The 27521-nt window shown below is 45.9% G+C and overlaps 1 protein-coding gene across 12 annotated transcripts; it reads right to left on the bottom strand.

The window, feature by feature from the left end:
• Nucleotides 1-298: 298 nt before the first annotated feature.
• CCDC154 (coiled-coil domain containing 154) lies at nucleotides 299-24547 on the bottom strand. Of its 12 annotated transcripts, none has more exons than XM_007499326.2 (18): nucleotides 24455-24547; nucleotides 24166-24286; nucleotides 23139-23348; nucleotides 22589-22778; nucleotides 21902-21948; nucleotides 21213-21308; nucleotides 18907-19030; nucleotides 13171-13272; nucleotides 12624-12752; nucleotides 12290-12414; nucleotides 11218-11344; nucleotides 10125-10262; nucleotides 5057-5176; nucleotides 3734-3810; nucleotides 2317-2434; nucleotides 1732-1818; nucleotides 1064-1308; nucleotides 299-462 (listed from the first exon to the last, which is right to left on the bottom strand). In XM_007499326.2, the coding sequence occupies exons 2-18, from the start codon at nucleotides 24195-24197 to the stop codon at nucleotides 345-347; spliced, it is 2085 nt and encodes a 694-aa protein (XP_007499388.1). In that variant the 5' UTR covers nucleotides 24198-24286; nucleotides 24455-24547; the 3' UTR covers nucleotides 299-344. The 12 variants fall into 12 exon arrangements, 10 of the variants coding, with proteins under 10 accessions (XP_007499388.1, XP_016279651.1, XP_056661636.1 ...); XM_016424165.2 differs by having other exon boundaries at nucleotides 24376-24507; XM_056805658.1 differs by having other exon boundaries at nucleotides 1173-1308; nucleotides 24376-24507.
• Between the last annotated feature and the right edge of the window lie 2974 nt (nucleotides 24548-27521).

Below are 27521 nucleotides of genomic sequence, written 5' to 3'. Positions count from 1 at the left end.
TCTCTCTTCAGTAAAGACAAAAAACATTGCTCTCATTATGTGAATGCATTCTCCTGAGTCTTTGGCCTAGTGGGAGCTCAATGTCCTTCAGGGATAGCATTCATTCTTCTTTAAAATTACATTTTATTTTTAATTAAAAATCTATTTTACTAGATGGCTGCGGAACACCTATGTCTCTACCTGCAGAGAATGGAAAGAAACGCACATTGGCACTGAAAGCCCAGGGCATAGTAATTTGACCAAATATTCCAATTGCCCCAAGTTATCCATTCCCCCCAAAAGTATGATTCCTAGTCAGTTTTCTATAAGACACTTATCATTTTACTTTTAGGAAGGGAGGAAAGTCACGCCAACGAATAGGCTCCAGAACTGTAAGCTTCTCCAGCAGGGCCCCTGAGATGATATTTTCTTGGTCTTCCCTTCATTTTTAGCTTGGAAAGAATTGTTTTCCATTTCAGCCACCTGGCAACAGAAACACAGACTGATTGCACCCCTTCGGATTTATTCAGTCCTTAACACTCTTCAGTTTCTGATGTCTGGGGCTCCTCTTGCCCTAGCACTAGTCTATCGAGGCAGCCTCTTTAGACAGAGGGGGCAACTTTTGATTTTGAATCATTTGGTATCAGAGCTGGCACACTACTCCCCTTTGCTCAGAGCATTTGCCTGGGCTTCTTCTCTCCCAGAAAACAGTGGCTTCATTCAGCTTCCCAGCCCTAGATACTTTCTCCCTTTTCTAGTTCCCAAGATGTCTCTATTATTCAGAGCATAAAAGGCATTGTCCAGAACTCTGAGTGTACTTTTTGCCTCCCCATTTTCCAATGTAAATTCCTTGAGGACGGGAACTATTTCTTTTGTGGTCGTTTGCCTCCCTCTTGGTAACAGCAAAGCTTGACACATAGTAGGTGCTTAACAAATGCTTGGTTCTGGAAGCTCCCTCCCCAGAACAGCCTCTTTCCTTGTCTGGAGGCCTCTTGGGGCCCTGGGAGAGATAAGCCCAGGAGCCCCAAACCCAAAGAGCACTGGGTGTCTTAGCTTAGCATAACGGGCATAGCTCTCCTCCTACCTCACTGCCTGATATAGGCCCCATCTGTTTATCTGGGTGACCTCGTCAGGGCCCACATCCTTGATAAAAAATCGTTGTCTCACAAGGGACATAAGCATTTTTTTGCTACCAAGCGTCAAGGCCCAGGGTCCTTCGTCACTCCACAGCTTCATCACATTCTCTCGGAGGTGAGCGATCTCCTCTACCCTCTGATGGGAGCAGCAGAGAGATATTGGGAGATTAGGATGATGATAGGGCCACCCTGGCTAGGGAGAGAGAAGGGGTGGTTGATGGATTAATGCAAGGAATGTCAGGAAACACAAACAAAAAGTGGCCAAGATTAGGACAACTAAACAAATAGTCATTTATCTTCCTCTGAGTAAACTGCTCCAAGTCAGCAGAAAGGGGCTTATCATAGGAAGACATTCTTCTTGGCCAAGATGACTAAGGTGAGATTCTGATAGACCAGGTAAATGTTCACTCTGGGGCCCCTGGGCCTGGGAATGCCATGGGAAAGTGGAGGCTGGGTCACCTGGTCCCTGGCCACCCCAGGGAGGGAGCAGGGGGACAGGGGGATCTTGTTTGCTCTCTGACGAGGCAGGAGGTACAAACAAGGAATCCCTGGCCAGGGGCAGGGCAATGGCTGAATGTCAGACAAGCAGGGGTCTGGGCAGGGCAGGCTCCATTACCATTTTGGTTTCAGTATTAAATTTCAGGTTCTGTATAGTCTTGTTATCTTGTATGTTGTTTTCCATCTTCATTATCTGGCTCTGAAACTAGAAAAAACCTACCAGAGCTATGATATGAAAAACTAAGGCCACTCTCGACTGTCCCAGGCTTAGAGGGGACTCTGGGTCAGCTTCTTTCTCTCCCTACTTCTGCAAGATGAAAGCACAACTACGGCGTGGAAACCCCTGAGGCCTGTCGACTTCCTCCCTACCTGGGCAGTTGGGGAAAGGGGTGAGGGGGGGACTAAGCCCCAACCCGAGTGGCTCAGGCTGGCTCAGGGGTCTCAAGGATGCCATCAGCATGGAGCTGAATGAGAATCTCATTTCAGGGTCCCTTCCTACCCCACATCCAGGCTCTTGGCAAATGGCCCTTCTTCCCACAGGGTTAAATGCCATGTGTGGCGAGCCAGACCTCCCCTCCTGAACATGTCTCCTCAACAAATTAAAAGCCCTCTGTTCTGCAGCCTTCTCTTGGCAGCTGAAGGTCTGAGGTTGAGGGCTAGCCCTGAGGGTGCTGGGCCCTTTGAAGGGAGCTCTGCCATGTACCGTGGCCAACTTGCCCTGTATCTCGGCTATCTTCCTGCTAGGGTTCTCCTCCTTGAGCAGCTGCAAAGCAGACAGAACCGCTGCCAACTCCTGCTTCACTAACCCTACCTCACGATCCCTGTGGACAAAGAAGGAAAGGTCAGCGGATCAAATGCAGGGACATGGGGACACCCTACACCTCCCCTGCTCCCTCTCAGAGGTGGGATGAAGGGAGCAGTCCTTGGCTAGAGGGGGATCGAGGTCCAAGGGAGAGCTGTTGGGTCATCTGAGGCAGGGAAGAAAGCTAGGGCTAAGGCAGGCTTTGTTCCTAGTTTTTGTGCCCGCAATGGAGGCAGGCAGACAGAATAGTCTGGGGTCCTTGCTCTGCACTCTTCCTGTGGCCTCATTAGGCTCTCGAAGCCTCTACAATCTGACAAATTCCATTTTAATGTGAGTGACAGGGATGAAGTGAGCTCTTGTTATAAAGTGAGATCCTTAATAAGGCCCACAACTGACTCTCACAGAGGCTATCGAGTGGCCCATCGAGTGTCTCTGGTGTCCCACGGCAACCAGAGAGTGGTAGTGGAAGTCCAGAGTCCTTGGTCCCCGGGCAACCTTCGGCAAGAGGTTTAACATCTTTGGGACTCGGTTTCCTCAATAGGGATGATAACCTCCACTCTACCTACCTTTCAGAGCTGTGGGAGATGAGTCCTAAAAACACTGTGTGTGTAAAGAATGTTCATAATGGGCTCTGGGTCGGCACTCAAGTTAACGCTACGTACAAGTCTTCGAGAGGCCACAGGAAGGTCACCACAACCCCAAAAGACAAATAATCATTAGGGGGCAAAGAGAAAAGTGACCTAAGGAATGCCTTCCTCGGGCAGCTCTCCTTCCATGGCCTCCCACTGGAGACCTTTGATGGAAAACAGGTATAGTTGGTGGGAGAGAAGAAACAGCCCTGCATTGATCAGTATTTCTCAGATTCTCCATTAGTCTGGACAAAGCAATGGATTGGGGAGAGCGAACAAGAAAAAGCAGAGACCTTCTAATTCTCTCCCTTCTGAAATCAACACTAGACAAGCTAAGAAAGTAGGGTTCAGCCCTCTTTGGGCTGGGGTGGGGGTGCCCAGACAATTGGGAAGAGGGGACAGAGGCCTAGCCTGAGAAGCTGCCTTGGACCTGATGCCAGCTCCTACCATGAGTGGTGGCTGGTAAACGTGCTCATAAAGTTGTCAGGCAACAGAGATTGAGTGGAGATGGCAGAGTATACCCTGGGGGGGTGGGGGCAGGATTTGGATCCTTATGGGTGAGAACCAACACCGGCCAAAACCCAGTGGAGCAACAAGAGTGCCTCTTTTCTCCCAGGAGAGAACTGTGGGCTATGCCACCACCCAGGGCCTTCCCCAAGTCCTGGGCAGGCATCTGGAAGCTTCCTTACCGGACTCTGCTCTCTGTGATTATTCTCTGATCAAAGTCACTTCTTTGGAGGAGGCACCTGTCATTCACATCTGCTACCTGAAAAACAGTGGGAAGAAATCCAGCCAGAGCAGGCCCACGGTCACTCACAAGCCGCCCTGAGAGGGGAAATTTGCTGTTTCTAGCTGGGAACACCAAAGTTCTGAGGTCGGGGGACACCAGCTGTCTTTCACATCATATCTTCAAATCTCCAGCTCCCAGACATAATCACTAGCTTGTCCACTGTCTCCTGATTTTGTTCTTTTCCCAATGTTTCTCTCAGGTCCTTGCTTCCTCTACTACCACCTAACGTGTCTGCCTATAGGATATAAGTTATCTCAAAGTCAGAGCCAGAATTGGGAATTTTTTCAACAGGGGCAAAAAGAGATGGGGGAAGTGTGGTGCCCAAGAGTATGGAACTCTAGGTACATCACAGCACTCTGAGCTAAGACCCACAGGCACTGGAGTATGGTGTGGCATCCTGAGCAATACTGAGAAACTCACAATGGTGGTCACTAAGGGATATAACATCAACCCTCCCCCAATTGGCACCTAGGACTACTCATAGTTGTAAATGTTCTTGGAAATCAACAGATGAGGAGAGGAAAAGAAAGAAATGTGGGAGGAATAGAGAAGATCATGAAACCACTCAATTTAGAGCTAGAAGAAACTTGAGAGGTCATTTAGTCCAACTCTTCTCCCCTTCATTTTATTTTGTTTTTAAATTCTTATCTTCTATCTTGGAATGAATACTATGTATACATTCCAAGGCAGAAGATTGGAAAGGGCTAGGCAAGTGACTTGCCCAGGGTCACACAACTGGGAAGTATCTGAGGCCAGATTTGAACCTAGGACCTCCTTTCTCTAGGCCTGGCTCTCAATCCACTGAACCACCCAGCTGCCCCGTCCCCTTCATTTTAGAGCTGATAAAATTGAGGACCAGAAAGAAGAAAATAAGTCAAGGTCACAACAATAAGTTGTTGAAGAGCCAGGATTTGAATTCAGGTCTTCTGGCTCCAAATCCAGTGCTCTTTGGTAGGAGGGGAAGGAGAGAAACAAAAAGGAGTGGAGAGAGGTGAAGGGGGGATATGAGAGAAAGCATTGGAATGAAGATGAGAGAAAGGAGTGAACATAGGGGAGAGACGCAAGTGATGACAGGATAAAGATGGAGGAGAGACACATAAAAATGGTGGGGGAGGGTCAGGGAGAAAGGAAAATGGCAGAGAAGGCTTCAATGCCTTTATCTCCATGAGCTACCTTTCCTTGAAGCCTGGGCTCAGAGCCATTCTAAGGTTCCATCACCAACCTGCTTGAGGAAGCTTTCCACTTTTTCTTGTAGTTCTTTCAGTTGCACAATCGTCTCATTCTGCCATTGAATGAATTTCTCCAGTGCTCTTTTATCCTCCTCTGACCACTCCTTCTTTGCCTGAAATATAGTCCCACCACACCCGCCTTGGGTCCTAGAGTGTAAAGAACTGTTTTTTCTGTCGGAAGGAACAAGTAGTAGATGGGCCCTAGAAGATGGGTTCAGCTTCAGGGGCCAGGAAGGTGATCCTGGTATTCAGGGCTATTTTTTACATCCCTATAAGTCAGCCAGGAGCTGTTGGGTCAGTGGCTGTTTCTCAGCCAGTTGCCATGTCTGGAGACTCCAGGGAAGAAAACTATCTCTGGGGCAGTAGGAACCATGCAAAAGTGGCCCAGTGACCCTGCTCCAGTCCTTTTAGCCTTTCTCTATCTTGTGCCCTGAGCAGCCTATTGGAGTCCAGCCTGAGAGGACCGGAGATTTAAAGGGAAGGATCAAGGCGGTTATGCCAATGTCCAGGGACAGGATATTCTCCTGATTAGGGAAACCCAAAGCAGGGACGGACAGAAATACCCCCCAGAAAACTCTAGTCTGACCCTCCTCAAGAAGCCTGCTCTCATGCTCCAGATTAGTAACAACTTTCCCCTTAAAAACTCACACAGCCTCATTTGGAAGCTCTTTCGATCCATTCATCATGGTTAAATCCCGTATTATCGTCTCTGTTTTTGTATCTTATTCTTGGGAACCATATTTTCTCTAAACATTAGCTGAGTTGGATAAGATCACTTCCAGAGCCTGTCACAATGCTCTGCACACAGTAGGCACTAAGTAAATAATGAGCTCGTTTTGGACCTGGATTGTCTAACCCTAGGGTGAGTGTGGAAGCCTGGAGGTCCCATGTCTCCCGTGGGAGCCCAGCCCTAAGCATCAGGGCAGAATGGTGGGGGGAGACTTTTGTTCTGCAGCAGAGAGGCTGCTAATACTGGTCCATCTGACATGTTTGGCATCCCCTCCCCTTTCAGCTTCTTGCAAGTTCCATTGAATGGAGCACATTTTTTATGTCGACACCGTGCAGAGCATTGGGCAATACATGTCAAAGGGAACAGGGGGATACAGAAAGGAAAAGGACGTGGTCCTTGGCCTCATGGACCCTACAGTCCACAAAGGGAGATGAAACATACATGAACAGCTGAAGCAATAAGAGGCAAAATAGACCATCACTTTCCGTTGCTCTTCAGAAACTCTATTCTATTCATTTTTTAAAACCCTTATCTTCTGTCCTAGAACTGATACTAAGAATCAGTCCCAAGGCAGAGGAGAAGAGCTGGGCGACTGGGGTCAAGTGCTCTGCCCGAGATCACACAGCCGGAAAGTGTCCGAGGCCAGACTTCCTGGACAGCCCTGGCTGTCCATCCACCGGCTGCTCCCCTGCCACTCAATTCTATTATAAATCCTTCTTCATCCCACCAGAGCAATCTACCTCCTCTGATCATTTGAAATGAGGCTCTCCTTGGAGGGCGCGCTGTTCCGGACTTCCTGAGATGCTAGCAGTTACTTCTCCTCGACGCCGTTATAAGCCCACGTCCCTTGTGCTCTTTCGGTTACTGCCAAATTGCACTTCTAACAGTTCTCTATCTCATCTGCTCTTCTCGGTTTCCGTTCACATGCCATCTCCTGTGCCTGAAAGGGTCTGTCCCCTGCCCTCATCTTTCAGCATGTTGAAGTATTCCCCTTCTTTCAAAGCCGAGCCACGTCTATCATGAAGCCTTTCCCTATCCAAAAGTCCTTTCCCCAATCTCTCACCATCATCATCGCCATGACCGTATTTAACTTTGATTTACGTACTTAAATTCTGCCCTCGATTACAGCTGTTTGCAGGGCTTTGATGTTTTAAATGGATCTCCCAAGTTCATCTGGCATAGAAATACAGCAGTTACTGCTGATCTGAGTTCTTTTCTAACGTGGCTTGGTTTGCACCTCCTCAGGCTGTCCCCCTCTGCTCCCAGGGGCTCACCACTTGGTGCCAGAGGCAGTAGAGACATCCAGTTGGGTAGATACCCTATGGCAGTGCAGAACTTCTGAACCCAAACCATCCATCAGCCTCAGCCCTCCCAGCCTCAGAGACCACAGGTGTGCACCTCCCTCCTGTAGCTGATATCGAATGCTCCCCAGGGCTTTATTGGACTTCGGAATCTCGCTCAGGTCCTTACCTACAGTAGGTGCTGAATGATGGTCCCAAGAAGAAGAAACATGATGTTGGGGGTCTCCGAACATCACGGGTTCACTAGAAACCCCAGTCACACAAAGCACATACGTGGTGGAAGAGGTGACGGTGCTCAGAGGGTTGGCTAGCTTGAGCAAACAAAACCCTGCCATGCCAAGTGCTGGACACTTTCCACAGGCAAGGGCTTGGGGTCAGACGGTAGTGTTTGCTAGGGCACATTCTAGCAACACCCAGGGCTCTTGCTTCCTGGACTCTCACAGGCGCAGGGCAGCCCAATATATGAAGTAGAATAAATGACCCTCTGTATCTGGATCGTGCTTTAGAGCAAGGAGACCGACTGGTTCAGAAGAGTTAAGAATGGAAACAAAAAAGTGGGCCACAAGCAACCCCTGTGTTTTTAGCATAAACTCAGGGTGACCTATGTGGAGGAGAGTTTCTCAGAGTTCAGCCCAGGCTAGTCAGCCATGGGAGGGATCACTCTTTCCCTGCTTCTCTTTCAAGCTCCTTCAATCCATCAATCAAAAAGCAGACAGGTAGCTCAGTGAATGGAGAGCCAGACCTAAAGACGGGAGGTCCTGGGTTCAAATCTGGCCTCAGACACTATCCTAGCTGTGTGACCCTGGGCAAGTCACCTAACTCCCATTGCCTAGTCCTTACCATTCTTCTGCCTTGGAACCAATACACAGTATTGATTCTGAGATGGAAGAGAAGGATTAAAAAAAAACCCACAAAGGTCTCGAAGTCTAAAACTGGAAACAGGTAGCTTTCCCACCAGTCAATGCCCTGGAGCTCCAGAAAAGTGAAAGAGCATTTCCAAGACACCTCAGAAAAGGGTCTTTCTCTACACAAAATTAGAAAGTTAGAAAACATCTTCGAAAGTGCTGTCAACCCCCCCCCCCCCCATGTCAATGTATTTATAGATCTAAGAGTCCTTTCCTTCTCCAGCTAGCTATGAAGAATATCCTTTATTGTATTTTTGGCAAATTACCTTGTCTTAGAATTGATACTAAGTAGCTCCCCACAAGAATATTCTTTAATACTTCTTGTTTGGACATACATGTCTTAGAGTAGATTTCTTCCTTTGTCCCTCAATGCTGTGAATTTATCCTATAATCAAGCCATTTGGAAAAACATTTGCCACTAGATATTGGAAATGAAATGGGTAGAGGAAATTGATCAGACCTGCTCATTTTAAAATTTCTAGAACTCGGAGGCAGCGCAATAGCATCATGAGTTAGAGCACCAGGCTTAGAGTCAGAAGGACCTGGGTTCAAATCTGACTTCAGACCCTTCCTAGCTGTGTGACCCTGGGAAAGTCACTTAACCCCCGATTGCCTAGCTCTTGCTGCTCCTCTGTTTGGAATTGAGACTAAGATAGAAGGTAAGGGTTTATTTATTGATTTAGAAGTCCTTCCCTTCCACCTTAGAATCAATACGATGTATTGGTTTTGTTATGGGGAATATTGACCCTTACATTGATTGGTATTGGTATCAATAGTTGTCAATAGTTGTTGATAGATACTGGTAGGCTATTATGTGAAGGGAATTCAGTTGTTGGCAGTTAGAGAAAATGGCTGATCTTGGTCATTTGAAGAAAATTTTCTGGAAACTGATTATACAAAAACCTATTTATTGTGACTATGAGATGCAGGGAAAGAAAAGTAAAGGAAGGTATAAAATATGTTGAATTTTATATATATTTCCCTAAACTAAGAATTCTAACTGAACCCCCAAAAACCCAACTAAAACTCCAGGCTCCAAGCTCAAACTGTGACAGGAAAAGAGACTGCAGATTTCACAGACAGTATGTCCTCTTCTGCCCTTTCCAGTAGAATCAGGGAAACAGCCTGAGCTTTCTCTCACTATGTCAGATTAATGTCTCTCCAATTCTTCTCAGCTCTCAAGATGTTACTCCCAACCAGCTCTCTCCAGAATCCTCAAGGAACAGCAGGGGAAAACCGCCAACCATCCACCCTCTGAGTCTCAAACTCAAAGAGTGTGTAGAAATTCCTAACTGCTCCTCCTAAGGAGAACCTGAGAATTCCTTCCCAATGAATTCCACCATCTGGATTTTAAGGAGTCTCGCTCATCCAACAAAATCTCTCTAGCCAACCATTTATTCTACTTATCAAGAATCTCTAATTATTCAGTTAATTAAGACTTTACTCACTACAGTTTTAAGGCAGAAGAATGGGAATGGCTAGGCAGGCAAATGGGGGATAAGTGACTTGCTCAGGGTCACACAGGTAGGAAGTGTCTGAGATCAGATTTGAACCCAGGACCTCCCATCTCTAGGCCTGGTTCTCAATTTTCTGAGTTACCCAGCCGCCCCCATAAGAGTTGTTTTTTGTTGTTTTTTTTTTAACTTAAAACGCTTACCTTCCGTCTTGTAATCAATACTGTGTATTGGCTCCAAGGCAGAAGAGTGGTAAGGGCTAGGCAATGGGGGTCAAGTGACTTGCCCAGGGTCACACAGCTGGAAAGTGTCTGAGGTCAGATTTGAACCTAGGACCTCCCATCTCTAGGCCTGGCTCTCAATTCACTGAGAAACCCAGCTTCCCCCATAAGGGTTTATTTTTAAAAAAATATTTCTAGAATTTGTGGAAATAGCCTTCATTCACACTGCTCTAGTAACCCTTACTAAGGAGAAATATACAAGACTCAGCAACCCAAAGAACAGCAGTAACTTGGCTGATTTAGGGGCATCAATTAAGACTAAAGAAGCAGGACGGGGTGGGGGTGGGGAAGGGAGGGTGCCTGCACCAGATAATTTCCCATTCACACAAATGAATCTCATCACCATAGGGGCATCCCTCTAGGCTCCCAAACCCCTCGCTGGGCACTTACCTCAGACATTTTCAGGTTCAAGGTCTGTTCCTGCAGATCAAATTTCCAGCTCAAAGCTACAAAGTGATCACTCAGGTCTCTGACCTCCCTGACCAAATGACCAATGGACTCCTCCAAGACCTGACTCTTTTCTTGGATCTGGAATAATATTTGACACGATTGAGTGCTCAGCCAAGTCATTTTTCTGAAGATGTCTCATCCCATAGGGATGGGGAAAATCACGTGGGCTGAGAGGAAAGGGCGAGGGAAGGTGGCAGAGGTTATAGAGCTTGAGAAAGGGTTTTGCATTTAGAATTTCCAGGCCCCCCTCCGAAGCCATTTGATCTAATGCCTCATTTTACAGATGAGACAACTGAAGCCCTGGGCCCTGGAGAGATTTGCTAAAGTCACACATGTAGCGCAGAGGTAGGTCCTGCTCTTCCCACAGTTCTCTGGTGTCTTCTATGGTTTCCTGGGTAAAGTTTTGCATGCTAAGGTTGAGTTGGTGTGTTCTCTGAATGCTGGAGAAAACAGACTTTAGATCAAGTCCAATCCTCCCATTTTACAGGAAAAGAAACTGAGGCTTAGGGAAGATGAATGTTTTGTCCAAAGTTCCACAACTAGTAAATGGTAGAGGCAGGATTTAAACTCAGTTTAAACCACGGATGTTTTGTGACTTTCTGTATGGCTGTCTAAGAGGTCTGTCCCCTTCCTCTTCCTCCACCAGCCTCTGACCAGGAAGGAAGCCAAAGTTCTAAGAGAACTGTGACTGGATGAGAGGGGAGAAAGGATCAATAGCAACTTGTTTTGGGAAATACCTTAGAGTACTGTCTGTTTCTTTGCCTCAGTCTCTCTGTTTCTGTCTCTGTCTCTACCTGTGTCTCTCTCTGCCCATCTCTCTGTCTGTCTCTATCTCTGTGTCTCTCTCAGTCTGTCTCTATCTCTTTCTGCATCTCTCTTTGTCTCTGTCTTTGTCTATCTTTCTGCCTTTATCTCTATTTCTCTCTGTCTTGTTTTGTGTCTCTGTTTGCCTGTCTGTCTCTGTCTTTTTGTGTCTGTCTGTCTGTCTGTCTCTCTCTCACACACATACACACACAGGTTAACCCCAACCCACCTTGTCCAGTTCACTGCGAGTTTCTTGCTGTACACTGTCAAAAGATTCCATGACAGCGGAGATGTCCGTCTGCAGCTGGGTGTTAAATTTTTCCACACTCTCCTTCTCATATTGCTCCTGAGCTTCTCTGAGGACAATATCACAGTGATAGGGGACTCTGAGTGCCCCTGGAAGCGGTGCCCAGGGGGAAGCTCTTTGGCTGGTATCCACCAGGGGGATCCCAGGTCCTGAGCCCGGCACTGACTCTGATTTATCAAAGGACCACAGAATCAGAACTAGAAAGGCTCTGGGCCCTCTGGGCCCACACTACCTCTCAGGGTTTTCATTATCATTCTGATTTTTGTTAATTCATGGGATCAAAGATTTAAAGCTAGAGGACTGACAAGACTTAAATAAAAGATTCAAGGGATTTAGGGATCATTGAGCTCAACCCCTTCATTTGCAGATGAGGAAACTAAGGCACAAAGCAGTTAAGTGATCCATCCAAGGTCACACAGCTAGTATATATCTGAGGAGGAATTTGAACCCAATTCTTCCTGATTCCAAAAGCAGGATTCTGTCCATTAAGGCACACGGCCTCTACCACTCCTTTAGCACCTTTCTTCAGGGTAAGCTCCCTAAGAAAATGAACAAGAAGGGGCATCTAGGTGACTAGGGGGGGTAGAGAACCAGGCCTAGAGTCAGGTGGTCCTGGATTCAAATCTAGTCTCAGACACGTCCTACCTGTGTGACCTTGAGCAAATCACTTAATACCATTTGCCTGGTCCTTTCCTCTCTTCTGCCTTGGAAGGTAAGGGTTAAAAAAAAAGAAAATGAAAAAGAGGCCAAGATTTAGTACTTTCAGTGAAAGGAACCATTAGTACTCAAGCAACAGTAACACTGAGAGTCCCCAACTCAAGTGTCCCTAGGGACAGGGTGAGGGGAAGAACCAGCCCAGGCTCCCTGATTCTTAGGGCTGCTGCCCTGAAGGGTGAAAGGGTGTCTCGGGGCTCTAGTCCTCAGGAAGCCCCCATTCTGGTCAGTGAAGACAAGGACCTGCCAGGGCCAGCTCTGAAGTCCAGCTCACACCCACCTATTTTTCTGTTCTTCCTTGAGGACCCTATTGAGAGATGTCTGGTTCTGCCTCACAAATTCAGTCAGCTGGACGACAGCATTATCCAAGGCTTGACACTGGTCTAAGAGGCGAGACTCTTCCTGCTGTGTTCATTGGAGGGAGCTCAGAGTGGTGACCAAGGCCCAGGACTTTGCCTCGGGCTCCCACAACTGGCCGCTGGGGAAGCCTCTGCTCAACTCCCACCTCCGGCCAGGACCACCCTCCTCCCAGAGGACTCTGGGAATTCTGGGATCGGGTGGCTCTGTCTGGGCGGGGCGCGTCCTGCCCTGAGCATCAGAACCAAATAACAAACCTCCTGCTGGTGCTTCAGGCTTCGAAAATGGTCTTCATTGAGCACCTGGATTTTCTGCCATTTGACCTCCAGTTCTTCCCATAGGTTCTTCTCAGATTTGAGCCTTGTGTTCTCAGAAACTTTCATTTTCTGCAGCGAGACATTCCCATCCCTCCCGCTCCGTGCTGAGTCTGAGGACCCCGGGGTCCCCAAGGGGCTGCCTTCACCCAGGGCCCTCTCGGGGACTGGGGCGTAGGGGGGCCTTCCAGTCGGTGCCTTCCCTACCGCGTCTCCAATGCCGGCCCGTCTAGATCCAGGCTGAAGGGGACGACTCATGGCTTTCTAACACTACCCAGAGGAGTCCCGGCACGGTCAGGGCGGCCCAGCTGCTCTAGTTCAGGGATTTGGGCGGGCAACTCACTCGGACCATAAAGGCCCGAGATGCGGGTCTGGGCAAGGAGCGGGGAAGCCCGACGCCACGCCAGCCTTCTGCTGGGGAAGTCTGCCCTCTGCTGAGAGGGCTAGTCCCAGGGGACCCAGCTGGCGCCCAGGGGCAGCTCCCGCTCACCTTATCGATGGCCACAAAGTTTTTCTGAAGATGGCCACAAAGCTTGGCTTCTCTTTTCAGGAACTTGAGACTCATCTCCTCTCCAAGCTGAAGCGCCTGTGCCTAGGGGAGAAGCTGCCTAAGTATGGACCCCCGGAGAGCAGAAAGGGCAGTGCGGCAGCCAGGGTCACCAGGGTCTTGGAAACCCCAAAGCCTTCGGGCTGGGAGATCACAGGGCCCGGGGCTCAAAGGAGCCTTAGAAGGCGTGAAGTTGGGCAAGGAGGGGTGCAGCCCCATCGGACTCAAAGAGGACTAGACTCTCAGAGGGCTACGGGGCAGTGAACCATAAATAAACTAGTATCCTGTGGGTTTTTTTTTCCATTTTAAATGACTTTATTTTGCTTAAAAAAAAATCATAACATTTCCACACATACACACACAGTATAAACACTTAAAAAAAGATTTTGTTCGTGTCCATGACAACACATTTACTATAAAGTGCAATTAAATTCAAAAAAGGCAAGAAGAAATGCAATGACATTCAAAGACCCCCAATCCTAAATCTGCTCCTCTAAATCTTGGGCAAACGTTTCCCTCCCTGGGCCTGAGTTTCCTCATCATTTGGTATAACGAAAGCTGTTCTTGGAGAAGAGGCGAGAAAACGAAACTGTCAAGTGAGGGGACTGGCCTCGCTGAGCCTCTACCTGGCCTTCTCTAAACAGTGCCAGCACGGAGGCTGGCCTTCCCTGCCCAAGGGCAGAGGGGCACCGGCACACCCTGGGAAGGATGCGGGCCAGGCCCCAGATCTGGACAGCTTCTCCAGAAAGCCTCCGGGGTGTGCCCGGGACTGAGGCCCCTGTAGAGAGCGAGCAGCTCAGCCGTCTCTCCCCATATCCAGCACCAACGGAGCTGCTGAGTCCTGCTGCCCAGCCCCGGAGCCTCACACACACACCATGGTGCAGCGGCGATCCTGACGTCTCACAGGCAATGAGAGAGGAACACCGCGGATACTTGGCAGCTAAGCTATCGGCAAACAAGAGCTGTGTCTCTTAGTATTATCAGGGGGCAGCTGAAAGCTCGCCCTGGTGCGTAGGGCTTCAGACAAGCCCTGTATATTGATATCAATACCAGAAGTCCAGGGTCACTATTTGCAGAACTGAAGAGGCTGTATTGCAGAAATTCACCTCGACAGCCTCTGTGGCACTCCTCCCTGGGGAAGCTCAAGCTGGCCAGATTGGGTCTCGCGGCCTGAGGTCCCCAATAAAGAACCCCAAACAAACACCTCCCCCAAATCTAGAGCAAAGGGAGAACCTTTACTTTGCCAACACCAGACTCCTCTTCTATGAAACTATTCCCATTTCACAGACAAGGAAAATAAGATGCAGAGAGCTTACATGATTTGGCAAGTTATAAGACCAGAAAGAAATCCTTTGACTCCCCACCTGGGACACAATTCAATTCCATAAGCACTTAAAAAAACCCCAGCCCTTATCTTCTGTCTTAGAATCAATATTAAGTAGGAGGGCCAAGGCAGAAAAGTGATAAGGGCTAGGCAACTGGTGTTAAGTGACTTGCCCAGGGTCACGCAGCTGGGACATGTCCGAGGCAACATTTGAAACCAGGATAAGCACCTCGGAAGGTATTGTCTCAGGTACTAGGATACAAAGACAAAATGAAAGTTTCTGCCTTCAGGAAATAAAGCACTAAATATTCTTAAAGGCAGTCGTTTTCAAATCTTTTCAATCCATGTAGCTTTTCCTTACAAGAACCAATTCTTTGACCCCATTTTAGCAATATTGCAATAGTCCAGTGAGAAGTAAGGAGGACCTGAAGTCCATTACTAGATGTGAAAAGACAAGAGATGGGAGAAACCCTGTAGAGATTGAATGCCTAGAATTTGGCAACTGGCTGGATAAAGAAATGATAAGGAAGGAAGGAAGGAAGGAAGGAAGGAAGGAAGGAAGGAAGGAAGGAAGGAAGGAAGGAAGGAAGGAAGGAAGGAAGGAAGGAAGGAAGGAAGGAAGGAAGGAAGGAAGGAAGGAAGGAAGGAAGGAAGGAAGGAAGGAAGGAAGGAAGGAAGGAAGGAAGGAAGGAAGGAAGGAAGGAAGGAAGGAAGGAAGGAAGGAAGGAAGGAAGGAAGGAAGGAAGGAAGGAAGGAAGGAAGGAAGGAAGGAAGGAAGGAAGGAAGGAAGGAAGGAAAGAAGGATCACTCCAAGGTTATGATCCCCAGTGCCTGAAAGGATGCTGGGACCCTGGACAGAAGCAGGGAAAGTTAGGAGTGGTGAACTTAGAGGGGAAGGCAATGAGTTTCATTTTGGACCCCCTGTGTTCTAAATATCTATGGAACATCCACATAGAGCATCCAACTGGCATTTGGGAACAGAGTCCAAGAGGAACAAGGTCTGAATATTTAGGTTTGGGAGTGATCGACATTGAAAAGACAGTTCATCCCCTTTGAGTTGACATCAAGAGAGTGTTCCCAACAGAAAGGCAGGCGTAAAACCAAGATGAGATTACCGTCATGGAAATCCAGAAAGAGAGGGTATCTAGAAGGAAAAGCACCAGATAACATGAATAAAGTCTGGAGGAACTAGCAGACTTCTTGGAGAAGCATGTCTAGTTTGGGTCACCACACACTGGAAGGATAGGAAGAAACCGAATACTTCAAGAAGAAAAACAAAAATGGTGTCCGTCAGAAGAGCATTGGTTCTTGTAAGGCAAAGCTACAGGGACTGAATAGGACTGGAAACTATTGGCTTTAAGAGTATTTAATAGGGGTAAGGGGACACAACTAGGTGGTTCAGTGGATATAACAGTGGAGACAGGAGGCCCTGGGGTCAAATCTGCCCTCACACCTTTCCTAGTTCTGGGACCCTGACCCAAGTCACTTATACCAATTAATACCATTAATTGGAATCAATTCCAAGATGGAAGGTAAAGGTTGTTGTTGGGTTTTTTAAAGAGTATTTAGTGGGTTTTTATGAGGTAGAGACTGAGTATTTGTGTCTATATTCTTATGGAGAATTGAAACAAGTTTCAATTAAAGCAGGTGAGATTTTGGTTGAACATAAGAAATAATTTCTTGGTGGTCAAAGGGATCAAACCACAAAAGGAATCTCCAGTCTTTAAGAATTTTAGGAAGAAAAGACAACACAATTATGTATCCTGAATCATTACCAACATACACTTGCATTGAAGCATTGAAGGGGTTAGGGGGAAGGGGAGGGGACTGGCTGCTCTAAGTTCCCTTCTACCTTGGGCATCTAGTGGTGCAGTGGATAGAGCAACTAGAGCCTGGAGTACGGAAGACCTGAGTTCCAATCCTGCCTCAGACACAATAACTGTGTGACACTGGGCAAGTCACTTAACCCTGTTTGCCTCAGTTTCCTCATAAGTAAAATAAACTGATGATGAAAATGGTAAACCACTCCATTTCCCAAGAAAATTCCAAATGGGATCATGAGTCAGACCCAACTGAAATGCCTGAATAACAATATGCTTGAGCATTCTATGAACTTTAAAACCATAGAATCTCAGAATCTTAAGAGTTGGAAGATGTCTTACAAATCCTGTAGTAAACCATACTTGCATAAGTATGACATAAGACACAACATATGAACACAGGGTCATACATTCTTTGTTTGAAGACCTTAAACAAATGAGCCACTATTCAGCCACGCTTTCTCTCTTCACTCATACTTTTTTAAAAATCCTTACCTTCTATCCTCCTTTCAATTCTAAGTCCGAACACTGGCAAGGGCAAGACAATTGGGACTAAATGATTTGCCCAGAGTCAGACAGTTTAGAAGTCTCTGAGGCCGATTTTGAACCCTGGTCCTTCCAACTCCAGGCCTGGTGCTTTTAGCTACTGTACTACCTGGCTGCCAACTCTCTTGCACTTGTGTAATTGACTTTTTATACCTAAGTGTAGGAATTTATTTATTCCTATAACATTTCACCTTATTAGATTTGACCCAATGTTCAAGCCTGCCAAGATTTTTTGGACGCTAACTGGAGCATTCAAACAGGTTTACTATCCTTATAGCTTTGTGCCATCAACAGTTTGGGGTAAGCATACTGTCCATGGTTTTTTTTTCCTCATAGGATTGGAATGAATTCTTTTGTGTGTCTTCAGAATTTCATTCATTTCAGTGTTGAGAACTTCTTTAAACAGTTGCACTTTTTTTCTCATATCACTCGATTCTTTTGTGTGTCTTTAGAATTTTATTCTCATTTTTCCCTTATCAGCTAATTTCTCTGGATCCTTTTCTCAGAATCTTTGGAAATCTCCCTTCCTGAAATCTAAGGGAAATGTAGGACCAGGTCCAGCTTTCCTCCCTTGCTCTGTTACTGGTTCTCTGATAGTAAAATCACTTCCTCTCAAGGTTTCTATTGTTCCTATTGTAGCTACCAGTTTGATCTACCTTGTGGATCAAAATCAGAAAAAGAATAGCAGTTCCTTTCATTTGTATCTACATCTTTTGAGGGATGAAGTCATCTTTAAGCAAGTCAAGAATTTATTTGCTGTTCTACAGTTGAAAGAAAGCCCACGTCTAGATAAAGGAAATCCCCTATCACTACTATAGCATGCCTCCAAGTTAGGTTTGTAATCTCTTTTCCAAACATTTGTTACTTTAAAAATTTTGGGGGCAGCTGGGTAGCTCAGTGGATTGAGAGTCAGGCCTAGAGACAGGAGGTCCTAGGTTCAAATCTGGCTTCAGACACTTGTGGCCCTGGGCAAGTCACTTGACCCCCATTGCCTAGCTCTTACCACTCTTCTGCCTTGGAGCCAATACACAGTATTGACTCCAAGAGGGTAAGGGTTTTTAAAAAATAAATTAAAAAAAAATTTTTTTTTACTTTTTCTACTATTATATCACATTAATTTCTAAATATACTTCTCCTTTCTCCCCTCTTTAGAAAGCTATTTCTTGTAACCAATAATAAAAATATAAAGAGGCAGCGAGGTAGTATGGTAGATAGAGTGCTAAACCTGAAGTCAGGAGGACCTGGGTTCAAATATGACCTCAGACACTTCTTAGCTATGTGACCCTGGGCAAGTCACTTAACCCTAGATACCTAGCCCTTGTCCTTCTTAGAGCTGCTACTAGGGCAAAAAGTAAGGATTTTTTTAAAAAAAGAGAAAAGAAAAAGAAAAATGTAAAGTGGGAAAAAAAAGAGGAAATGGTTCCGGAAAATAATCTGCAATATCCACACCTATAGTCCTCCATCTCTGCAATGGAGGGAGTTACATTTTTTAAATTCTTCTCCAGGGTCCAGTTTGGTCATTATAACGACACAGTGCTGTTTCACTTTATTGTGCCTTCCATTTGCATTTTTGTAGCCATTATGTGTATTGTTTCCTTGGTCCTGCTTACTTCATTCTGAATCAGTTCATGCTAAATCTTTTCATGTTCCTATGGATTCTTCCTATTTATCATTTCTTACCATGTAGTAATATTCCATGACATTCATGGACCTTATTATGTTTCTTTTATCATATTTAGACATCCCCCAAATGATAAGTATCTGATCCATCTCCAATTCTTTGCTACCACAAAAAAGTGTCGCTATGAATATTTGGGTACAGATTCCTCATCCATCTCTATTCAGGTGGTCTGTAATCTTCCCGGGGACCCCCATGGCTTTCTTCAGCTTATAGGTTCAAATCTCCTCAGGCTAATAGATTCCCTAAAAAAGAATCCTACAAGACTAAAAAACGACTGCATAGCAAAAAGAAGAGAGGAATAGACTGACCTGTACCCCAGCAATATCTCTACTAGCTCGGCAGGCATTCTCCTCTTGGCTCCGCTGCAAGGCACTGAAGGCTGTTTCCCGTCCCTCAGCTTCTTCCTTTAGGTCCCCATTCAGCTTGTCCAACCTGGGGGGGGAGGGGGGGAAGCGTGATATTAACAAGTTCTCAGCCTTTCAAGGAGAATGTCTTCTCCGCCACCTCCTCCATTTGGGCTTGGAAGCCTTCAATAGGAAGGCTGACCTTCAATAGGGCCATTTCGCCCCAAAGCCGGGTATGTATGAACCATGAATCCTTCTCAGGTTGGGATAGAAAAGAACAGAACTTTGATGGATCCAAACCTCCATGACATTAGGTATTTGGGCATCACACTAAGCCTAGCCTCACTTCTGAATACAAAAATTACAAAAGGAAACCAGGTTCCTGTGGTTTACAGGATCTGCCTCCACAGCCTATGCCAGCATCACAGAAAGGGCAAAGGGGCTCTCCTTCTCGGGTGCCTGGTGAGAACATCAACTGCAAACACAGAAATCTCCTAGAGCCTCGGCCCCTGGATTATTACAATAGCCTCTGAGCAGGTCCTCCAGCCTCCATTCTCTCCCCCTCCAATTTACCCTGCACACAGTGCCAGACTTAGCCCTTATACACCCCTTCATTCAGATCCCTTGAATGAATCCTCTTTACCTATGGAATAAAATTTGCCCTCCCTAGTCTGGTATGCATGGACTTCCTCAGTCTGGCTCCAAAGAGCCCTTCTAGTCTTTTCCTATACAGCTGTCTTTTCCTTACTCTAAATAGCCTTATCAAACTGAATACTACTCTGGTGAAGATCCTTATCTCTCCGTTTTGTTATGCAGTCATTTTTTAGTCTTACAGGACTCTTCATAACCCTGTTTGGGGATTTTTCCTTGGCAAAGATACTGGAGTGGGTTGCCATTTCCTTCTCCAGTTTATTTTACAGATGGGAAAACTGAGGCAAACAGGGTTAAGTGACTTGCCCAGGGTCATACAGCTGGACTATCTGGGGCTACATTTGAACTCAAGACAGAAGAAAATGGCAAACTACTCCAGTAGCTTTGCCAAGAAAACCCTAAATCGGGTCATGAAGAGTCAGACTGGACAGAAAAATGAGTAACCAACTTCCTGACTCCAGGCCTGGTGCTCTATCCATCACGCCACCTAGCTGCCTACATGACTATAATACTGGTTCCCTCCAAGTTTCTCCAGTCCTTCTCTAATCCACAACAAACTATTCTTCACACATCATCTTCTTCATGCACTCCTTTGAACATGCAATTTGTCTATTAAAAAGCTTTCAGAGGCTCCCTATTGTCTTCTAAGGAAAGGAAACATAAACTGATTCTGCCCCAAAAGTTGCTTCACCATCTAACCCCAAAATGTTTTTCCAGCCTTCTTCTCATACTAATGTTCTTCCCATGCAGCCAACAAACTGCCCTTTGCTCTCTCCTACCTGTTCATCCTGCTCTCAGCCATCTCCCTGTCCTGGAGACTCCCCCTCCCTCTCTGGGGATATTCCTCCCTTCCTTCAACTCCCAACTTGGGGGCCGTTTTCCCTATGAAGCCTTCTCCAACCTCCCCCTGCCCCCAGATAAACGTGAGCTCCCTCCCTCCCTTCCTCCCTCAAATTTCTCTCAGCACTGTGCTTGAATCCTCTCTCCCACTCCTATCTCTTATCAGGGTTATTTGTGTACTTGTCTTCCTTCCATCTCCCACTTGAGGCTCCTTGAGAACAATTCTATAATCCTTAGCACCAGCACAGTGCTTTGCATAGAGTTAGTGCTTCATAAATATTTGCCGAATTAAATTAAACTCAACCTAGTATCATCCTACTGTTCCATCCTGATCTCATATTATTCTCCTCCATGCAAGTTTGCTTTCAGTGATCAACAAGTCTTTACTGAGCATCTACATTGGGCTTAGTCACATGCAGAAGACAGAAGATGGAGAAGGCATAGTCCTTGGCTGCAAGAAATTATGGTCTAGCTGGAGAAATATGATAGAAAATGTGAAAAGTAAAACAATATACGTCACTGTTCCAGTCAACGACAAATGGAATGTTCATTTCAAGGCCCTACCCAAAAATTGTAGAATGGAGTAAAAAGACCCTAACGATTACAGGAACTCAGAGGAGGGAGATGGCTATGGATTAGCAGGTCAAGGAAGCTATGAGTAAATATATATATATATATATATATATATATATATATATATATATATATATATATATATATATATATCAGAAGGGAAAAGGATCTGGAGGAGGGAAAAAGGAAGCTAGATACATACTTACTTGAGGTTTAGTTCTGCCTCAAAATTCTTCTTCTCTTTATCCTGGAGAGCCTGTTTCCGCCTAATTTGGACTAGGGCCTCTCGGACCTCCACCAACCTGAGATAGAAATCATCCTCCACTTCTGAGCAGCCCTGACTCCCTCTTCCCACCTGTTTGGTGGCACAGGGCTGAGAGTGGGAGTGGACAGCTGCCCAGCTCCATTACACCTCTAGGGACAAAAGGGCCCAAAACCTTCCTTGCAAAGCTTGAATACCACTGGCTGTTCCACAGAAACCAGCCAGAGGCCCTCATCTTGGTCAATGAGATCTGCTGAACCACCTGGGGACCTGAAGATTTCTCCTGCCTCCCACACCCAAAGGCAATGGGGTGGATTTGTCAGTAGGTGATGTTCCTCGGGCCATAACTTTCCTTAGAGAGTAGACCCGTTGGGCAGGGGGAGAGGGGAAGCCCTGGAAATATCTTTCCTTTCTGGCTATCTTCTGCAAGGGAACGCCTCTGCTGTCAAGAGGGTAGTTGGGGAAATGCTCCTGAACCAAGGACAGTAGGATCCACCCCCACCCCCCTTCTTTGGTGCTAAAATCCCTGTCCTAGAGTTGTTTGGGCCATCACTCATATGCCTCCCAACTCTACTCCAGTGCTTATGTGGGATGGACAAGTGGATGGTTTCAGGACGTAGGGAGAACGTGTACCTTTTCTCCATTAACTCCATCTGGCTCTGACTTGTAGCACTGGATAGCTACAAAGAGAAGAATTTGGGCACTGGGTTTAGTTTTTAGTTTTTGGATTTACTCTGTGGCTTTCCACAATAGTCTACGGTGTCTGACAGCTGGAGAATGGGACCTGGAGTTTCATAGTCCAGACAGCGAGGAGTGCCAGAGGGAGGGGAAAATCGTGGGTAAGATGGAGTTATTTCTCTGCACCTCTGAGGCTTGACAAGTGGGAATGTAGCTCTGGGGAAGACACGATGCTAGTGAGTCAGTTTTCTCACTTGTACAATGATGGGGTTGGGGATGATCCCTAAATTCCCATCAAATTTTAAAGTTTGATTTTTATCCCTTTAGCTGTCCCGTTTTTTGAAAGTAGGGGTTTGAGGATAAGTACAAAGAGATATAAAAAGAAGGCAAGATTGCTTGGAGGATGCTCAGGTTTGGGAGGCCTGAAAGGAGGGGAAAGGAAGGGAGAAGACAGAAGGAACTGACTTTCCAGAACATTCTACATCAAATGGAAAAACTGGGCCTGTGATGGCAAAGGAAGGGTCAAGAAGACCAGACCAAAAGGATGGCTCCAAGAGAGCCTCTGGCCATTTGCTGGCCCACAGCAGCTCACACAAAAAGAAAGCAACTTCAAAAAGAGCTGAGAGTGGATGGCAAGTTTACCTCACAGGCTTCCTTCTCTGGTATTCGTGTGAGCAACTTCACCTCATCCCGGATCATCTCCAGCTCAGAGTCTTGCATCTGTATCCGGGCCCGAATCTGAAGCAGCTCCCGCAACAAACCCAGGACAGCTTGATCTGAACGCTCCTTCTGCCCTCGAAGGCAGATCACTTCAGCCTGCAAATCTGCCACCCTTCAGGATAATGGCAGAGTGGTCAGGCCATAGGTCAGAGATAGGGGAACAAGGGCTTTGAGAGGCAGCAGGCTGATGGGCATAGTCAGCCACAGACAGATATAACCAGGAGGAGAAAGTGTGCATTCTTAGGTGCATTAACACTGTACCTCTCCCATTCACCCAGAAAAGGTACAGGGGATGGAATTTAAGGAGTGCAACCCTACTCAGAAGCCCACCCCCAAAGGAAAAGGGTGATTCTGGGCTCAAGACACCTCGAGGAAGTTGGGAGCTTGTTCTGGCTTCCCAAAGCCATACTGTCCAGAGCTAGGTATGAGAGAAACCGTACCCCAGGTGAGGAGACCAACTTCAGGTACCCACCACTGCTCTAGCTGCTTCCAGCGTTTTGGAGTGTCTTGCTCAGGAACCACGATGGAAGACCCTCTATTGCTATACTCACAACCATCAGAGATCTCATCTGGAACCAGGGATTCTGGGAACTTCAGACTATCATCAAGGAAGAGCTCCAGGTCCTCTAGAGTGACTGAGCTGCTGCTCATAGTGGCAATGTGGCTTCGGCCTGATACAATCCTAGGGTAAGAGGGAAATACAAACAAGCCCCTGCATTCAGAAACACAACAAATGGGGCAGCATGCCTTATACCTGGAGAAGAAGGGATTTCCCTTGCCTTCCTGAATTACTGCAAGATCTCAGATCCAGCAAAGGCTGGATGGCCACTTTTGGGGGTATTAGTTGTAGTAACAATCTTTTTCAGATATAATTTGGACCAGATAGATCCTAAGGTCCTTTCCAAATATGAAATTCTGTGATTGGCAAGGCGATTCATGAAAGTCAAGACATCCTGAGCTATCTAGCCCCTGTGGAAAGAAAGAAGCTGACTCTAGCCTGCTAAGACTAAGCTCTCTGAAAAGGGATTTCTCAAACCATCACCTCCAATTCTAAAAGAGAATGAAGGATAAATAGCTCCCTTTATGATTAACAAAGCATTTCCTGTACCTGTATTACCTTATCTGATCTTACATGTGTGTGAAACAGGTAGTATATTATCCTCATTATCAGATGAGGAAAGAGATTTCTAAATGAAATTGTCCCAGATTGCCTAGGCTAGTTAATGCCCTTGATATCAAATGGCCTTCCAAAGTTGGATGATACCTGCCATTGACCCCCCCATTTGACAAACATCCTGATTCTAGTGTTTGTTGCCTGTGTAACTCTAAGCTAAGGACTCATGGCTTCTGAGGTCTCTCTCCACTCTAGATTTATGATCTCTAGACTAAAACTAACTTTTAACCCTCCCCATTAAGTTCCAGACACAGAACTTCCCATCTAATAGATTTAGAAACAAAGCTTGAGAGGAGAGTAGAAACCTGAGACTTCACTGGCACACCTCCTTGATCCACATTCCTTGATGTCTTTCATAGCCTATAGACTGGCTCTGGCTTCACTGGTTCTCCTTATGGCTTCCTAGCCTCATCCCAACATCTCTTTGCTCTGAACCAGCACAGACTCTAGGGCAAAATGTGAGAGGGAAGGGTGCTCCAGAACAAAAGAATTGTACCACTCTCCCCCTCCCACCCCACCACCTCAAGGGGTTTACCAGATCTGGGGAAAAAGGGAGGGGAGGATGGATAAGGCAGATGGGAGAGCCTGCTGAGTTGACAGATAAGTGTCCTTACATCTTGACTTCCCTGGGAACCTATCTAAGCAGTGGGAACTGATGTGAATTTGTTCCGGAACTTCCCCTCAACTAGAAACTTATGACCTCACTTCCCAACTGCCAATCTTAGAATCAAATCCCCTTTGGCCTTTCTCTAGTCTTGCACAGAATAAAAAAACAAACAAACTAGTAGGCAAGTCAAGAACCAGAAGTTAGGAAGTCCTAATTTGTTGGCCACCCCTTTCTGGGAGTTGATTTAAAGAAATGAGAGTAGCCCACGCTTGCTGTTCTTTCCCCCCAGGTCTCACTCACCTGGCAGGGAAGATCTAGGAATGAGAAAACAGGTCTACTTCTGTCCTACTGGAAGTAGCAGTCAGCCCAGGTTTGGGAAATAACATCCATAACCCTCAGTGTTTGAACTGGAGACATATTAGCAAAAATTAATAGTGCAGAGAACTGTGTCTATTTTCTATTTGTAAGAAACTATGAGATCAATTTACCAAAGAAGAGATCCTTCCTCCCCTTAGACTTACTCTTCAGTGGAACACAAATGGGCTTTGGGACCAATGATTTGATCTCACCTTAGAAAGACTCTGGGGACTAAGGAAGCATGAAGTTGACCAAAAAGTCCAGCTGAGTTTTGCTTATTACCTGCTCTCTGAAAGGGTGGAACACAGAAGGTTTAGCACAAACACTTTCATTCTCCAAGATCATTTAACATGGAGATGAAAAGCAGCTTAGAGATTCTCTGGCAGGAGATGCTTCCCAACTTTCAACTATGTTGGCAAATTCACATCACTATTTTCTGAAGAACTCTCCTTTCTCCAAGAGTGGGAGGAAAAGGTATAAATCTTAGGGCTTGCAGTGACCAGTTAATCTATTTACCAATATCAAGGTAGGTCTGAGTGTCAGCCACTTCCATGGTGAATGAATTCAATGAAAAGGAGAAGAAATAGAGTGTCTGGTGAGTAGCATAAGAAACTTGGGGTGGGGAAAGGGGGCTATTCCTTAATTATCAAGAATTATATTTATGAATAGGAGGAGATGGTACAGCAACTGCATTGAGGACTAATTCTTAACAGGAAGGAACTAAATTTGCTTCCACATCATAGAATTAGTTCTAAAAATAAAACCCTACTAGGAATTCTTAGATCTTAGACCGGACTGAGTGACCAAGAGAGGTGGACAAGCCCTCTGATTTTTTAGACTTTTACGAGCTATATGATTAAAGAAAGATGTATGTGAAAAGTAGGTTGACAGAATATCTGCCCAGCCTAAGATCTAAGAATATTTTGGTCCCATCTCTGTCCCTAAGGCACTTCCTTGGTTGAAGCTACTGATCACTCTGTAGCCAAGGACAGAAATCACTGATTTCTAGCACCTCTGTGGTGAGTACCAGAATATTTGAAAGGTCTGTGAGATAAACTCTAAGCAAAGGTATTACAGTCTGAGTTGGGACTGGGTAGATGAGTTTGTTCTTCCAAGTGTCTCCACTTGGTGGAAGCAGTAAGCTTGGAGAGGAAAAGTACTATCACAATATCACAAAAGTCAAAATTAGCTTTATTGAAGTACAGAAACATCTTTTATAGTTCATAGGTTTTATAATTAAGACTTTAATGTTCCCCAAAGATACATTTTTGAGGGTTCCTCAGTAAAATCACTGTTTGTCATACAGAATGAAAATTATTCTGCAGCATAAAATACACTCTTTACTAACAAGCCAGTGCAGTCATAACCAACTACACCAAGAATTCAACTATCTATCATCCTACAGATGTCTCCTCTCCTGCAACAGGAGGTTGCACCTGTAGCTGAGACTAAGTTGATCCTGACCCTTCTGTTCCCTTTTAACTGAAAACAACTGCTGTGGTTGAGAACGGGCTGAGCCTTGGTTCTCAGAATTCTGGTTCTGTAGCAATAACGTTTTTATTCAAGGCACTGGTTTTCCTATGCTGTTTTGGACAAATGTCTTTCTCTAGTGGTCTGTTCAGTAGGCCTAATGCTAATATTCAAAACTGTAAAAACCAAAACACTCATCTCCCACCTCCCACTCTCCTCCAGGAGATAGGGAGAAGTTCTAGCTTGGGACATAAACCAGTCATTCTCCTACCAGAAATGTATCTAGTCGACTTTCAGAGAAGTCTTCAGTGAGCTGTCCCTTACCCCAATTATCTGACATTTATAGAAGCACTTTGTTCACATCTACATTGTCTCACTGAATTTCCACAACACTCTCAAGTAGATGTTACTATCCTAATTTTGCAGATGTGGAAACTGAGGCTTATAGCAAGGGAAATTGATTTTGCCAGTCACAAAGCTATTTAAGGATTCTCCAGGGTCTCCTCTACTTGTGCCAGGGTTGCCTCACCTATACCAATGGAAATGTTTGCTATTTCCTTCAATCATCTGGAGCAAGAGGAATAAAGGATCAGAGTCCCCTTTTGTACTTTTCCACAGGCAAGATGCCTTGCCATTAGTAGAGTGGTTGTGTTATTGATTATGACCCCGGGATGATTTTTTTTTCTTTTCATCTTTCTGGTGGTTTACAGTATTGGCAGAATAAATCTGAGGCCTAAGTGGCACAAAGATCACTGACAACCCAGGACTAAAGTTACACCCACTTTCTAGATTGGGCTTCAGAAGGGAGCATTGTCTTCTGAATTGAGAACACTGCTGCAGGGACAGTGTAAGGGCTGCCTCCAGAGACCAGTTGAAGAGAGGCTCAGAAGGGTCATTACTGCTTTCTAGTGCTTTTTTCTCCTAAGGAATCCTCCTGGCATGCCACATGTGCTTCTCTTAAACAGTGCAGGCTTCCAGGCCCTTCTCCAGTTCATGGATGGCTCCCAGATAATTCAGAAGCAACTGTGACAAGAGGGCATTAACTGTATTTTGGTCATCAAGAGCTGCCACCAGTCTTTGTTCAGGGCTCATGATAATGCTCACAGCTACAAAGGTACAAGCATCCTAGTCTGTTCTCACAGGAGGACATACCATCAACTTCAAAAAAAGGATACATGATGCCCTGGGCAGCTTTGACTCAAGGTCACAGTCAAGACTGAGAAGGAAAAACATCCAGCACCAGAAGC

Source organism: Monodelphis domestica, chromosome 7 (genome assembly GCF_027887165.1).
Source record: "Monodelphis domestica isolate mMonDom1 chromosome 7, mMonDom1.pri, whole genome shotgun sequence".
Classification (NCBI taxonomy): Eukaryota; Metazoa; Chordata; class Mammalia; order Didelphimorphia; family Didelphidae; genus Monodelphis; species Monodelphis domestica.
The sequence above is the reverse complement of the archived record's forward strand: the minus strand, read 5'-3'. Positions and strand labels throughout refer to the sequence as shown.